This window comes from Castor canadensis, chromosome 3, assembly GCF_047511655.1.
Source record: "Castor canadensis chromosome 3, mCasCan1.hap1v2, whole genome shotgun sequence".
Classification (NCBI taxonomy): Eukaryota; Metazoa; Chordata; class Mammalia; order Rodentia; family Castoridae; genus Castor; species Castor canadensis.
The window spans coordinates 31,019,948-31,035,801 of record NC_133388.1 but is presented as its reverse complement, the minus strand read 5'-3'; the positions used below and the strand labels follow the sequence as shown (position 1 = coordinate 31,035,801).

General features: G+C 40.6%; 1 protein-coding gene across 4 annotated transcripts in view; it reads left to right on the top strand.

The window, feature by feature from the left end:
• The first annotated feature begins 221 nt into the window (after positions 1-221).
• The window catches only part of Gpatch2l (G-patch domain containing 2 like), a 56,288-nt gene continuing 40,655 nt past the window's right edge, over positions 222-15,854 (top strand). For 2 of the 4 annotated variants that reach the window (XM_020183352.2, XM_020183354.2), the window contains exons 1-3: positions 222-311; positions 3,032-3,703; positions 15,229-15,293. In XM_020183352.2, coding sequence (XP_020038941.1) covers positions 3,042-3,703; positions 15,229-15,293 — 727 coding nt within the window. In that variant the 5' untranslated portion in view covers positions 222-311; positions 3,032-3,041. Of the gene's footprint in view, positions 312-1,060; positions 1,214-3,031; positions 3,704-15,228; positions 15,294-15,854 lie in introns of those variants that run through there. The other 2 variants (XM_074067487.1, XM_074067488.1) reach the window with 2 other exon arrangements.

The following is a 15,854-nucleotide window of genomic DNA, read 5'->3' as shown; positions in this document are numbered from 1 at the left end:
ACACCGGAAGGGAGGTCCTCATAGATGGACACCTGAGTCCTGACAAGCCTTTGCCCCGCCCCTACTCTCAGCTCTTCCTTTCTTCGGGCTCCATCTCCAGCTTCCCCAGGGCTCCGCCCACAGTGGGGCGGAAGTAGGCTCGCCGCGGGGCGGAAACACTGGGTTGGGGCGGTCCCCTGCGCAGTCAGCTCCTCCCACTCCACTGCCTCCCACTCCTCCGCCCCAGACCGGAAATGAGGTCAGAGAGGGAAACCCCGGCGGGGAGACTCGGCCCAAAAAGCGGCGCCCGTCGGAGGTGGCTGCGGCAGCCGGTGAGGGGCTGGAGTGGGTTGAGAGGGCAGGGGTCTAAGGCCAGCGCCAGAGGGGATCGGGGCTCTGGGCTGCGGCTGGCCGGCTATGGGCACCACGAGGCCGCGGAAGCCGGCGGGAGGAGCGTGGGTGGCGGGGCCTTGCTTCAAGGCCCATCTCCCCCATCCCGGATCATGAGGGTCGGGGCGTCTCTTGGGCGACATTCCCCTCCTTTCTGTCTCCTTTTGGCCTGTGACTACGTGAGTGCTTAAGTGTCCCGAGCTGTGGTCACCCTAGTCCTCGGGGATGGGCCGGGACAGCTGGAGTCTTTCGGAAGACGGCTTTTCTCACAATTGTGGCCCTGTTGCGACCCTGGATCGCAGAGGGAGCCCCAGTTGCCAGGACTTGATTTTAGGCAGTTTCTGACCTAGCAGGGCTGACCTCCTGCCCTGGGTTAGCTCAAACCAGAAGTTGCCTTCTGCCGCCCCACCTCCCACCCCTCCTACCCTGCGACTGGCTTTCTTACTTGCTGTCCACCAGCTTCCTCACAGCCTTACCTCTCCCCGGGCCTGCCTGGATCCGGGGTCCTCTCGCGGTGTGCACCCGAGCCAGACTGGAGGTGGGGAGATCCAGGGTTCTCCTGTCACCTCCGTTGGAATTGCATTCTTTGAAACAAGAAAGGATTCTGCATAAGCTTTCGACTATACCATTGGTAACTTCCTTCCACGTTTAAAGTTTGTGCAGTTCTGCTTGATTTTTTTTTTTTTTGTAGGACTGAGGTTTGAACTCAGGGCTTCGCACGTGCAAAGCCGGTGCTCTACCTCTTGAGCCACACCATCCAGAGATGGGGGCGGGGGTCTCCTGAACTATTGGCTCTGAGCCAGCCTCACACTTCCATCCTGCTGATCTCAAGCCTCCCAAGTAGGTAGGGTTACATGCTGCAGCCACCCAGTTCCTCACTCTACCTGAATTTTTAAGCAGTAGCTCCTTATTAGGGAATGAGATTTAGACATGTTGTTCACACTTGTTTATTTATTTTGGTCATAGGGACAGTTGTCTTCCAAATGCCAATCATGATGTTTCTAATTTTTTTGGTGGGACTGGTGTTTGAACTCAGGTCTTCATACTTGCAAAGCAGGTGCTCTACCACTTGAGCCACACACCTCCAGTCCATTTTTTTTTTTTTTCCTGGAGATGGGGTTTCAAAAACTGTTTGTGAGGGCTGGTCTTGAACCTTGATCCTCCTGATGTCATCCTCCCAAATAGCTAGGATTACAGTCGTGAGCCCCTGAGGCCTGGCATAAACTATTCTAATTGCTTAAAGGAATGTGGTCTTATTATGTGTGTGGCTCTTGACACTGAGTAGTTTTGCTTGGGTAGTAGTTTTAGAACTAGGTGTTCCATTGCTCCCACAGATGTGACACATAAGTCAGAAGACTCCGCTGCCTGTGAATTTGTTGACATAGGTCGAGTGTGAGGATAGGTTTTAGAAAGCCCTTTTGTAAAATGTAAACTGCACAAATGGAAGTATGGTCTGTGAGTGTTGCCACACAGCACTCTAAATTCTAATTATGGTCTTGAAATCCTTTTGGGATTAACAAGGGCTATAGAGAAAGTGCTAATTTAACAGGCATTTCATTAGGTGTCAGTCAGATTAATATATTACACATTTCCCTTTAAAAGAAAATTTTGAAAGTTGCCTCCACTATTGTCATTCCTTGAAAGGCTTACCTCTGAAATGTGATGGTTTGAAGAGAACAAGTAGAAACATTTTGTAGAAATGAATAGAAAATTTTGGAAAGCAATTAACCAGAAATCTTAGCGACTACATTCCATTCCTGTCATCTCAGTTTCTTTTTTATTTAATTAAATTAATTAATTAATTTTTTGTTCATTTATTCACGTGTTCATACATTGTTTGGGTCATTTCTCCACCCTGCCCCCCGCCCCCACCCTTCCCCGCTCAGTTTCAGTTACATCCTATTGTGTGATTGTTGGGCACTATGGCACATAATTAAGTTGATCAGGATGAGGAAAGTCTAAAAGTTGCTAATTATTCAAAAAGGACAGGCTGTGTAAGGTTCTATACCTAGTAGCTTTTAAATGATGGTAGGTACCAGGAAGATACCAAACTAAGGCTCTTTTTTCTGTTCCGAGTACAAACCTGGGTCAGTACAGATTCTTGGATCACCAGTACTGCAAGCAGTCTTCCTCCAAGCGTGTCACTCTTCTCTTTCAGTTCCCTGCCATGTGCATTCTCAGAGCACTGTGGTCTAGGATGGCTCAATACCGTAGTGTGACTGGATCCCACCCTGTGTTCTCCCAGTTCTGTGGTTTTGAAGTTGTGATTTTCTGTCCCTATCTGATGAGTCATTTTCTAATCTTTTTGAATCTCATCATTAGGTAATTTAACAATTTTAAGTCAAGAAAAGGGGAAAAGGGGAAGATGTATTTCCCTGAGTTTGTTTGTTTTTGTTTTTGCTCAAATTCCAATTGTTGAGGTTTTGTACTTAAGGACATTTTGACTTGAGGCATTATTTTAATAAGGACCAAACACCTATTTTTAGTGGCTTAAGGGAATATGGATGGTAGGAACAGAGTATTAAATGTAGTCAAATTAAAGTTGTCTTTATTTTCCATAGACAGGCAGGACCCTGCAGTGCCAAGAAAAACAACAGATCCTATTCAAGCTTTCTTTCTTGTTTTCTATTTTTTTATTTTTGAACTTGGTTTTTTTTGGCAGATGTGGCCTCATGGATGAGCTGGTACATGACTTAGCCTCAGCCTTGGAGCAGACATCTGAGCAGAATAAGCTTGGTGAGCTGTGGGAGGAGATGGCCCTGAGCCCTCGGCAGCAGAGGCGGCAGCTTCGCAAACGCCGTGGCCGGAAGCGCAGATCTGACTTCACACACCTGGCAGAGCATACCTGCTGCTACAGTGAGGCCTCTGAGTCAAGTCTGGATGAGACCATTAAGGACTGCCGAGAAGTGGCTCCAGTCACCAATTTCAGTGACTCTGATGACACAATGGTAGCCAAACGACACCCAGCTCTCAATGCCATTGTTAAGAGTAAGCAACATTCTTGGCACGAATCTGATTCCTTTACTGAAAACGCACCTTGTCGACCTCTCAGGCGCCGGCGGAAGGTAAAGCGGGTGACATCAGAGGTGGCTGCCAGCCTTCAGCAGAAACTGAAAGTATCAGATTGGAGCTATGAGAGAGGCTGCAGGTTCAAGTCTGCTAAGAAGCAGCGGTTGTCCCGCTGGAAGGAGAATACTCCCTGGACCTCATCAGGCCATGGATTGTGTGAATCAGCAGAAAATAGAACTTTCCTAAGCAAAACAGGAAGAAAAGAAAGGATGGAGTGTGAAGCAGATGAACAGAAACAGGGCTCTGATGAGAACATGTCAGAATGGTGAGATCTCCCTATCTTTGCCCTTTAAGAATTGTGGCTTTAAAAACTTGTGGGCTTTAATTCTGTTCTCTGCTACTTATTATTTTGACTATATTGAGTGCATTTTTTATGACAGACATTCAAGTGATCTGGACACATGGAGTGTTAAGTCCTATTAGTCTTACACCAGATATGATCAAGCCAGAGGAAATTGTCTCTAATGGGTGCATCTTTAAAAATGTTGGTGTGGTTTTTGCTAACTTTTAATTTAATTTGGTAAATTTTTAATTCTCCATCTCAAATAGTCCTACAAATAATATAGTATTATTGGTGTTAACCTGTGATCACTGTTTTTTAGTGAGAATGCTGTTGGTGTTTGGGACAGTTCTTTGTGGTACAAGCAGGACAGTTAGCATCTCTACCTTGTTCTTACCTTTTTTCTTTGTATCACCAGATGCCTCCAGGGGTGGCACCTAAGTGGGTTTGGAGTATTTCTGTATTTTATTATTATTAATATTGGTCAATATTAATTGTTAATATTAATTGCCAATATTGTTAATATTGGCAGGCACTGCTCCTCAGGCTTAATGGATATTCTTACTTAATGTCCAAAGTTCCACTGTGTGGTAGAATTCCACTGTTTGTAAAAGGAAACTGAGTTAAGAGAGTTTAGATAATTTGCCTAAGGACACCTAGTGCCAAAACTTAGAATCAAACCTGATTTCAAAGCTCATATTTCACCATGTTTTACTGCCCTTTGAGTTTGTCTTTTCCATGACCCTTTTTCTGTCTCACCTTCTGTGTCTGTAGAGCATAGGACCTTTCTTAGGACTTTTCTTCCTCTGAAGTTTATCTTAAAAACAAGGACATAAATCAATCTTAGGTGCTCTGAGGTGAGGCTTTGCCGGTACCAGGACAAGCTGTGTAGGTCTATATGCCTTCACTTTTTATGAATGGTTTTCAATACAGCTTTCAACCTTTTCTTACTAACTTTGTATTTGCCAGTCTGTTCACCTTTATTGGTAGGCTCACAATTTGGCTTTCCTAGTTTCCCTTTAAGCCTGATTCTTTCTAAGGCTTATTTACTCACCTCATATGTATTTTTTGGATTATAAAGGCATTTACCCCCCAGTCATGCTATGTTTAATCAAACAAGAATTGCTTAATCAACCTGTAGCCATTCATGATACTGAAAGCCTCTGCTGAGGCATTCAGGTTTTAATATCAAGCATATATACCTTGTAATCTTCTTACCATTCAGAATGTGATTTTAAAAGTAGCCTTTTGGAATGATAGCTTGTTTCTTCCCAAGAACCTCTAGGTAAACTACAGAATAATTGTGTGTGTTTAGAGACTGTTACCTCTGTTTTCCTTGAGATACAGCTCCAAATGCAGACCTGTGGTCTAGTAGTGTGATGCTTTAGTCTTTGTTCCTTCCTACTCCAGACCATCTTGTGGTCAGGCTGTAATAATACAAGTTCCAGTTTTCGGAGAGCCTGAAGAAATTGAAGTGGGCAGGAGTTCTTCTAAAACGCCTGCTCTTTTCATGTTGAGACCTTTTTGTCCCATTTGGATTATCACCCTGGGCTGTGACTTCAGAGTTCTTAGGGTATGGATACTAAAGTCCTTGTAGCTCTGAAGGAATAATGGGTGGAATGGTAGTAAATGTGGGATGAGAAAAATTCTTCTTTAAAGTCTTCTAATTATTTAGAAGTCCTAAATTCCACTTGACTTGTCCCCCTTTACCTAGTACAGATAGAAGTGCTTTGGTGGTACTGGGGTTTGAATTCAGGTCCTAATTCTTGAGCCACTCCACTAGCCCTTTTTTGTGATGGTTTTTTTTGAGATAGGATCTCTCTAACTATTTGCCTAGGGCTGGCTTCAAACCATGATCCTCCTGAGTGGCTAGGATTATAGGTGTGAACCATTGGCTTCCGCTTCTCATTTCTTTAAGTTCACTTTCTGTTCACTAAGCATGAAGTAGCTGTAAGCTTAATCAGTTTTGTTTTTTTTTTTCAGTACTGGGGCTTGAACTCAGGGCCTTCATCTTGAGCCACTCTGCCAGCCCTTTTTTGTGACGGGAATTTTTGAGTTAGGGTCTTGCGAACGGTTTACCTTAGCTGACTTCAAACCATGATCCTCCTGTTCTCTGCCTGCTGAGTAGCTAGGATTACAGGTGTGAGCCACCTGCGCCTGGCTAATCAGTATTTCTTTTTGCTTTTCTTTTTCTGTTCTTTTAATTCTATACCAACCAGTCTCTTACAAGTTATGAGGAAATGAAAGTGGATTTGATGTAAAAGCTTTTTATTTAATGCAGAACAAACTTATTTTAGATCTTTTTCTATGTGTGTGTACATTTGTGGATACTTTAAAATAGGACAACTCTTGTAAAATTACTTCCTACTAGTCTTTATTCAAATTTTTCTGTGTAGCAGCTATTAATTAGGTACCTACAACTTAATTTTGCTTTGTTCTTCACTAACATATCATTTGTTTGTTCACTTGACTATAATTTAGCTTCTTTTTCTTTTGTAAGTGAATTGGTTGGGTGATAGCCTGCAGTCACATTCAGAAGCCTTCCCAGGGTGATGTATTAGAGGCCAATCTCACAGGAAAGAAAATATTCCCTTTTCTTGGAAGGCAAGTGACAGAGATAGAGTGCTAAACTTACCCCTCCTTCTTCAGCCCAAGCTGACCTTCTGCGGCCCCTTGGTGCCTCTTGTTTTCTTATTTTTATAGAAAATCAATATCCCTTCTGACACAAACAATAGCTCAGAAGCAAGAATAAATGGGAGAAAGCTGAGATCTCTGTCCATCACCTCTCACTTTAACTCCCCCAAACTCTTTAATTATGAGTGTGCTTTGCTCCAGGTGTTTGTGACAGTGAAATTGCTAAATGAGGACCATTTTAACCAAAGATTGGGTGATCAATAACACTCTATAGCAGTAGCTTGTTGGATCAATAGCATTCATTATTTCATGGTTAAGGTAAGTAGCCTCCTTTGCAAGTGGAGGTCATTAATCAGGGGTTACTGGAGCTGTGGAAAAGAATACATGTGGCAGTTTGGGGATGTTCTGTTTTCTATTCTGTAAATAGAGATGCTGACCAAAATTACGAACATTGTTGTGATTGGTAGTATTCATTGGAGTGTATTGAGTAGCTAGCATAGTGTGCTTACATATATTTATTCAAAGTTCTGCTAGTATATCCTTTATATCCTGAAAAATACAACTTGGGAGGTGGATATGATATCTCTTGAAAAAAAGGTCTACCTCTTGAAAGAAATGTCAGGCTCCATAGAAAGGAACTAGGACTCAGATAGAAAGTGCAGAGTTAAATGTTGCCTTGGTATAAAATATAACATTCCAAAAATTAGTGCTCTGTAAAAATGAAGTGAATTGTTTCACCAGGTGATGAGTTTTAGATCACTGGAGGGATTCATGCATGAGCCTGACAACCACTTACCATTCCCACAGAGTTGAAAAGGATGAAGTAAAATACTTAATGATCCTTGCAACAGGATGCTTCTTTACAGTCAGAATGTCCTTCCCACTATTTTTTTTTCTTCTTACTTTAAAAGACATCTGAGAAGCAGCCTCAGCTACTTACTAGAATACTTAGGAAAAAAGTAAAACATTTGTACCCTCACATTACCACAGACTAGGTCTTAGAGTTGGCTTATTGCCAAGATTTCATCACACTGCAAGAAATCTGCATTGGCGATGCAGTCAGAGGCTGATGTTAGCAGTGCTGAGCCTGTTCTGAAGGTGTAAGGAAGACCTTGTGTCGTTTTCCCCAGACATCCTTTGGTTCAGAATCGCAAGGTCTGCTTCAGGCAGAAAATGGGGTACCTGCATTCTAGGTAGGATGCTGTTCCATCCCTCAGTTTCTCTTTTGGGGGCTGTGACTCCCAGAATACACTTGGATAGGGAAGTCTAGTGTTTTCTGTGTGTGTATTTATGTTTGGGTATAAGAGGTAGTCAAAGGCTATTGAGTCCTGGGATGTGGAGCCTCCAAGAATAAAGTTCACTACTAGTATGGCCAGAAAGGAAAACAATCCTCTTCATAGTGCATTATGGAGATTGTATTATTTTATGTGCCTCTGTTTACTGCAGAGTCCTGGGGTGGCATTAGAATCAGGCAGTGAGGATTAGGAGATGATCACATTTAAATTTAGCATACCTGTATGAGACAAAAGCCTGTGAGTAACACTGGGATTTAGGCTAGGGACTCTGCATTGCCCCTTGGCCAGCTGTAAATCTGAGAAGAGCATGCTACCCTTGTCCATGGGAGTACAGAATGGGACCAATAGTAATTAATTTGTGTATTCTCTCTGTTGGCAAATACCAGTAAGAGGCCTTTGAAGGCATTCTGCAGCATAAGGGAAAGAAAACATTGTTCTGAAAGTTGAGACAAAAACACATCTTTGAAGATGATTACCAGTGGGAACAAGAATAATTTAGAAAATCTTTGTCAGAATATAAAAAGATAACCTGGTGTGGTGGCATATGGATGGGTAGACTTCTGGCCCAGACCCCAGTTCACTGGCAGAGTCTTGAGGATCTCGGCAAAGTATAGCTGATAGTACTGTCACGTTGATGAACTTGTAAATTGAAAGGTTGCTGCCTTTGTTCATGGCACTGTCTGAGTAAAACTGAAAAACAAACTTCATTATCTGTTCTGCTAACTTACAGGAATAATGTTGGCATTGAAGTGAGAGATTTCTGAATGACCTCTTGGTTATGTGTACCACCAGGTTCAGAACTCCGATTACATTTGATTATAAAGGTTCTACCTCTACCCAGGAAAAAAAGATGGGGAAAACAAATATTAAGAGCAGAGATTTGGGCAATGGATGCAGGAGTGACATTTTTCTGAATTTTAAAGTTTTTAATTTTGTTAAAGGTACTATTAGTTAATAACGCAATTGAGCTAAAAATCCTTAGTCTTTAGTACAAAGACGTAAGAAATAAACTTCATCTAATTTATTTAAAAAACATATTTGATTAAAAAACAATTCTCAGTAAGATTCTTGGTTAATAAGATCTTTAATGGGGAGAAACGAAACAAGGTGGTAACTTTTTTTTATTATTTTATTATTGTGCTGGGGGTACATTGTGACATTTATAAAAGTTCTTAAATACATCATAGTTGAATTCACCCCCTCCATCATTCTACTTTATCCCCCCTCCTCCCATTCCTGGAATAGTTTCAACAGGTCTCATTTTTCCATTTACATACAAGCGTACACAATATTGGTGACCATGGTCACCCTCCTACACCCTCTCCCCGCATCCTTCCTTCCTCCCACTGGTACTGACCCCCCAGAGTGGTAACTTCCTAATACCAACTTCTGATTACAGGTGATAAATGGATTCTCTGCTTCGTTATTGAAATTGAGACAGGTATAAACTATTTTCTCAACTCTGAATGTGCAGTGTTCTCTGGTTAGGAATAGGAAAGGGTTAGTAAGCTCTCAAATCAGAGGAGGAGCCAACCTTTCTTTTTCCTCCCAGTTGTGGGAATTTGGAGAGAGTTGTCTTGTTGAAAGTAGAATATGCTATTTAGAAGTGGAAAGGAGGTGATTCTTTTTAGTAAAAGAGTTCAGAAAGACACTGTATTACCGATTGCTGAGGAATACGTGGTCTGAAAAGTATTAGCTCTAAACCACAGACATCACTGCCTTTCACTTCCTGAGGTCAGGAGTCTGGGAGTGGCTCGGCTGGGTGGTTTTGGTTCACAGTCTCACGAAGTTGCAGTCCCACTGTTGGTAGGGGCTGCAGTCCTCTGGAAGCTCTAGAGTGGCTGGAGGCTCTGCTCCAAGCTTGCTCACCTGGCTGTTGGCAGATCTTACTTCCTCACAAGGCTGTTGGGCTGAGACGTGGCACTGTCAAGTGTCCTCAAGACATAGTAGTTGGCTTCTCTTGAGGGAGTAATGTGAGAGAGGTGTGCGGGCAGTGCTGGGGAGTACAGTGTGCAAGCTGCAGAGTGTGTGTGTGTGTGTGTGTGTGTGTGTGTGTGTGTGTGTGTCTGTGTGTGTGTCTGTGTGTGTGTCTGTGTGCTGTGAATCAAACCCAGAGCCTGGCACATGTTAGGTAAGCACTTTACCACTGGGCTATCCCCTCAGCTCTGGAAGCCGCAATCTTACATCACGGAATCTCAGAGTTTTCATACTATAACTTCTGCCATGTGCTGATGCTGTTGGTTACACAGACCACCTCCAGCACAATGTGAGAAGGACTATACTAGGGTGTAAAATAGCAGGAGGCTGGAGTCTGGGAGTCTGGTTACCACAGATGGCTTACTGACTGACTGAAATTTTTTCCTGCCTAGTGTGATGCTAAATTCAGGAATAGAACAGTAGTTCTCGTTGTTCCCTCCCCACTCCCCCAATCTATGATGATACATTTTCCATGACCTGTAGTGGATGCCTGAAACCATGGATAATACTGAACATTAGACAGACAGACAGACACACTCATACACACAGAGTGTCTTTTCCTATACATTCATACTTACTATAAAGTTTTGTTGTTTTATTCATTACTCTAGGTCAGGTTCCTTGGGTCTCCTGACATCTTGTGTGAGATAATTCTATGTAGGATGTTTAGCAGCCTCCCTGGTCTCACCTCTCTGTATGCCAACTCTCCCTTCTCCCTTAAAGTCATGACTATCAAAAATGTTTCCTAGGGGTTTGGATGTAGACTTGTGGTAGACACTTGTGGAGCGTGTGTAAGGACCTGGGTTCGACTCCCAGAACTGCAGGAAAAAAAGTTTCCAGACATTGCCACATGACCCCAAGAGGACTATGCAAAATTGCCTCCAGCTGAGAAGCACTACTGTAGATGTTTCTGGTACTGAAACTGAATTTTACTTCATTGAACTCTGCTTTAGCTGACAAGCATGAGTTTCAGATTAGATAAAAGCATTGATCTATAGGATATAAACTATATGCTGTGGTTTTAAAACTGAAATTTATTTTTTTGCTAATTTAAAAATGATAACGTTTAATTGCCCTTCAAATGGACCAATAGTTTATTTTTAGAATTTGGAAAGAAGAGCCTCTAAGAGACTAACACATTTTCAGGACAGTACCAGGCATTGTAATGTTGCTTAGCAATGTTTGTCCTGGAGTTGTTTTCCTGGAGGGGTATCTAAAGTGTTTTCTCAGGCCCTGGTTCCTATGATAAAGTATTTCTGTGAGAGTGGATCCCTGGCCCAATCGTCTGGTTCACTGTGAGTGCCTCTAATTATAGAGATGCTCTGTGGGAACATTTTACTTGCAGAATTGCAGTGATCCAGTGTGAGTGTTAACTAACTTCTTTCAACTTTTTTGTGTGTTTGAAAAATTTTCATAATACAGTGTTGCTGGAGGATCAGCCTTTAGAACTGCTGGTGAAGTTGTCTTTCTTTACACTTCTGTTGTTTGAGTTGGATGTGGCCTAGTAGCTTTTCTAACAATATTGTAGTAATTAGGTAATACAATTGGTAGTCCAGCACCAGGCTCTAATTTGGTTAGTGTCCTATTTAAATGGTGAGTGGGCCACTTAATAATGTATAGAAAATTTTTGAGTGGAAGACATTAAGACATTGTAGAGAAGTGTGAAGTAATATTACTTCTACTCTCATGTGAATATTTTCATTTTCTAGCTTCTAAAATGAGATCATTTTCTCAGTATTGTAAGGCTAAATTCTAGGCTTACACCACTGCTTGTTAATTGCAGCATTATCCCTGCCTCTTTATTCCTTTTTCCCACTGTTTTGGCTGATAGTTTTTATAAAATACATCATTTAAATTGTGATTAAAATGTTTCTCGTTAGTTTTGGTGCTGGTTAGAGCAGTATATGGTACATGGTAAAGAGTTAATAAATGCTTCCTAAGTGAATGAATGAGGGTTTAGGAAGAATAGGGGAGAAAATATTTCCTGCTAGAAACTTTTTATTCTCCCAGTATGGGACTGGATTTTTTCAATAATGGATAGATTATTTGGAAGTTAATATAGTTTCCTCCAAAATATTTCAGAAATAGTCTAGGAAGATTTTTGTAAGCAACTTATTTATAGGTTAGAATCTCAGATCAGTCAAAGACAGGAGGCATTAGTACTTCTAGGAGTTTCTGTCATTTTAAGAGAGGACAGGATTCCATTATCTGCCACCTTTGTAGGTCTTCTTGTTCTGTTTGATTTTAAGATTAATTGATCTGAAGATTAAGGTTGGATTTCTGTCTTCTTGACTAAGCTTAACAGGGCTACAGTGAGATGAACATGAGTTGGATCAATTTTTATCCTACCAAAACGAGAACAGGCGGAACAGGCTGAGGATGGTGGCTAGTGCCTATAATCCAGCTATTTGGGAAGTAGAGATTGGGAAGATCAAAGTTCTAGGCCAGCCTGGGCAAAAAATTGTGAGACCTCATTTGAATCAACAAGCTCAGTGTAGTTTCTCTTGTCTGTAATCCCAGCATGTGGGAAACTCTAAGTAGGTGGATCATGGTCTGAGGCCAGACCCTGAGCAGAAAATGTGAGCCTTTACCTGAAAAATAACCAGAACAAGGAAATAAAAAAGGGGGTTAGGGGTGTGGCTTATGTGGTAGAGTACCTCCCTAGCAAGCACAGTCCTTAAGTTCAAACCCCAATACTGTTGAACAAAACAAAACAGATTTGAAGGTTTGGGAATAGGAAAAAATACACAGGAGCCTGACATCTTTTAGCTTTTGGACTTGTAATGTACAAGGTTATTAAAAGAAAAAATGCCTTTTGTGTGTGTGTGTGTGGTATTGGGATTTAACTCAGGGCCTGCACCTTGAGCCACTCCACCAGCCCTTTTTTATGATGGATTTTTCGAGATAGGATCTCACAAACTATTTGCCTGGGCTGGCTTCGAACTGTAGTCCTCCTGATCTCTGCCTCCTGAGTAGTTAGGTTTATAGGCGAGAGTCACCAGCTTATTTTGAACAGACTATTAAATCAAATTAGCTAAATTAACATTTATAGTTAACCAGATCATTACTAAAATCCTACTGATTTAATAGTTAAAAATTAGCTCAGCCAGAAATGAGTGAGGGTGCAGGACTAGAAACCTCTAGGTTGTAACTTGGCAGGGGAGTATTTGCCTCTCTTCCAGCTTGCACTACATTTTTGCAAGCTGCATCGTAGTGTTTATGTGTAAGCATGCCATGAAGCGCCCACATTTTTCCTTCTTAGCAAATTGTGCTAGCAGTTTTTTTGAATGTGAGTACATTTTCTCCGTGTAAATGATTCTGAGGGAATAAATAGAATTAGCAAATGTCATCAGATAATACATTTGTTCCCAGATATTACTAGAATGTGATATTTGTATGTACTAGGTGTTCTGAAGCCAATTTTTGTTCATGAAGAAAATACATGTCTTCCCTGGTCATAGCCTAGAAGTCCTGAGGATATTTCCATGACATCATTGTCATTTAATTAACTATAGATAGGAAGCTCTTTTAGACAAGTTCATTCCAAGGTCTTTCAAGAGCATTGATTCTCTTGAAGTGCTGTTGATAAAACAATAGAATATGTGCATTGACAGTGTACCATCACCTTTCTTGATCCAGCAGGTATTCTTTGAACCTTCCCTTTTATTTAGAATATGAGAGAATGGATTCTATGTTAAGAAAAAACAGGAAAAAGATCAAGGAACCACTTTATCTTACAGTGCCTACAAGTGGCTGGAAATGAATAGAATTAATAGACTTTATGATAAAGCAACTGTTTTAATTTTTCATTGGAAATAGTCAAACGGGGCCATCATCATTGCAGAATAGAGCTTATAATACATGCAGAACAAGGATCTACAAACTTTCCCTGTAAAGAGCTAGACGGTAAATATTTTAGGGCTTTGTGAACTATGCATTCTCTGTTGCAACTACTCACCTTTGCAGTTGGCTAAAGAAGCCATACAGCATATGTAAATGAATGGGCATGACTATAGTCCAATAAAATTTTTTTATGTACACTGAAATCTGAATTTTACATAATTTCTACACATCCAAAATACTCATCTTTTCATTTTTTCCCCCAACAGCTCATAACTAAAAAATCATAACTCTTAAGTCATATAAAAAAAGGTGATAGACTAATTGCTGATCACTAAATCTCAGTAGTGATGTTAACCGATAAAGCATGTAACATGGTTTTAGAGTCTGTCCCACGACCTATTGTGCTTTGTATCTCTCCGTAATATCAAGAGAAGTACAAAAGAAAACACAAAAATTGTTTTATCCTTGAGATGAGATAAGAACAAAGTAGTACTATGAGAGACTAGAGTAAGGCTTGATGGAGCTAGACCTCGAAAATAGTCTTCAGATTTGCTAAAAATATGTAAACACCACGATTGAGTTTAGCAGCTATGGTTCCTTAAACTTAGAATGCAATAGTTGATGAGGGTGTCTTCTGAATTTCACTGCAGAGCTCTTTGAAGATTTTAGTGTTACAGTTTTATGAGACATTTTTTCCAGTGACTGCTGAGAATCTTTCTACTTACTTGTACACAAGGAAAGACTAAATGAAAGAACCTATATAGAAATACAGCTCTTGCTGTGACAACTGTTTGCATCTGTTATTCAAAGACAACTTTAAGTGAGGAAAACAGTGCTATTTAACCAGCATTTTGAGGATTTAGTTGGCAAGCTATTTGGAAATGTTGCAAAGCACAAAACATTTTCATACTCGTATTCCCAGAGTGTAGATTGGGGTTTCTGCCGAGCCTCTTCTGCAGCAGTGTGAAAATGCTTTTGTTTTTTGCTTTGGTTTCTTCCATCTTCTAGAGCAGGTGGAAAAAAGAAATTAGCTTGGAAGGAAGTACTTCCAGTCAAGGAAAAGAGCTAATATTATAAAGGACAGAGAAATTTTTCTTAGGTCAGATAAATCAAATTCAGTGAAGGTTAGTGAGAAGAAAAAAGCATAAGAAGCCACAGAATCAGTTGTTAGAACAAGTTTTATTTCAGTGAGTCAAAACAAAATTTGTGTTTATATTTTTAATGTTTAACTTTAATTCCTTTTTTCAAAGTGAGTTGTGTGTATCTGCTTGATATTAAGGAAGACATTACATTTTAAAAAATAAAACTTTTGCCATATTTTTTTTGTCTTCAGAGATTTTTGTTTACTACTTTGTAAGGGAGGAGGAAAAAGGTACTAAATGTCTTAAAGCTGTATATATTCATTTGAAACTGATAATTGGCAATATTTTAAAACGAAATTGTTTGGCAAATTGGTAAATTTGTGTTGTTTAATATACCAAACCAGGTCGAGATTACTTTATGAGTTCCTTAACAGTGACTTTAGATATTTTAAAAGAACTTTGAAATACAAGTAAAAGTTTTCACATTCTCCTCTTATTTTTTGGTGGGGAGGGGTCTTCCCTATGAAGCTATGGCTTCTCTATGAAAGTTACATATCTGATTGGTTAACATGTTGGAATGGTATTAGGGAAACTGGATCTTTCAGTTTGAAAAGCAGAAGAGTATACAGTGACTTTTGACTGGAGTTGATGCATTCTCTTGTGTCTTACTCTTTTTCAGTGAAACCAGCAGTGTGTGCAGCAGCAGCGACACTGGGCTCTTTACCAATGATGAAGGACGGCAAGGTAATCTTAATCCCAGTTTTGGGACACTGGTTCAGTCCTTGACTTTAATAACTGTAGGAGTGACCCATTGAGAATATGATGGATGTATTAGAGCTCCTTGGGGAACTATTAAAGCTGCAAATTCCTTATCTCCTAGAAATCAGATAGATCTGGAGTTGGCCCATGGAATCTGTGTTTTTCACAAGCACCTGAAGTGGGTCTTATATAGTAGTTCGGGTTTAGGGGTTTAGAGTGTAAAGGTTGGGGCTTGGGGAAGTTCCTTTTTATTAGAACCAAGAAGTATCCTCATACATTACTCTTTTTCTAAATGAGGTACTCTTTTTTTTTTTTTTTTTTTTGCGGTATCAGTGATTGAGTCTAGGGCCTTGCACATACCAGGTGCTGTGCCACTGAGCCATTATCCCCAGCCCAAGTTGAAACTCCTGAAGATTAGTTATAGAGCCTGTGAATAAGGCTGCTTATTTGTCAGTTCTTTATTTTTATTACCTAGGTAGTAATTTGAAACTTTGCATTGGTGGTATATAAAGGGCGTGTAACAAAATTTTGTCCTCTAGACTTGGC